General features: G+C 35.4%; 1 protein-coding gene across 1 annotated transcript in view; it reads right to left on the bottom strand.

Moving 5' to 3' along the window:
• The window catches only part of LOC119590854 (probable ATP-dependent RNA helicase DDX52), a gene marked incomplete at its 5' end in the record, with an annotated part of 15172 nt that extends 15059 nt beyond the window's left edge, over positions 1–113 (bottom strand). The window contains 1 exon segment of the mRNA XM_037939612.1: positions 14–113. Coding sequence (XP_037795540.1) covers positions 14–113 — 100 coding nt within the window.
• Positions 114–381: the final 268 nt, after the last annotated feature.

The raw sequence follows: 381 nt of genomic DNA, 5'->3' as shown, positions 1-381 counted from the left end.
ACTTGCGACTTACCCCTATCTTTTTTAGATCTCCTTTAAATCTGTTATGATCAAATCTCATTCCCCTCGTGAGCTTTCGAAAGATATCATACGAATTCATCTTGCCATAGAATAAAAAAGGACGTGGTCGCGAGTCCGTGTTTGCGTCTCGCTTCGCCTCCACATGGGTTTGTTTACACGGGATACGAGCGGAAAATTATTTTGCTTTACTCACATTTCTCTAAAATATTTTCCGAGGAAACTAGTAATAATTATCTGGTAAAAACTCTCTTCTAAAATACAAAATCTCCTTCTGAAATATGGGACGACCGTTGAAATGCAAATTTCTAAAATATTTGTAAAGTAAGTTGTAATTTCAAAATTTAAGATCTAGACCGATAT

Source organism: Penaeus monodon, chromosome 27, assembly GCF_015228065.2.
Source record: "Penaeus monodon isolate SGIC_2016 chromosome 27, NSTDA_Pmon_1, whole genome shotgun sequence".
NCBI lineage: Eukaryota > Metazoa > Arthropoda > Malacostraca > Decapoda > Penaeidae > Penaeus > Penaeus monodon.
This window is presented reverse-complemented; position numbering and strand designations above follow the sequence as displayed.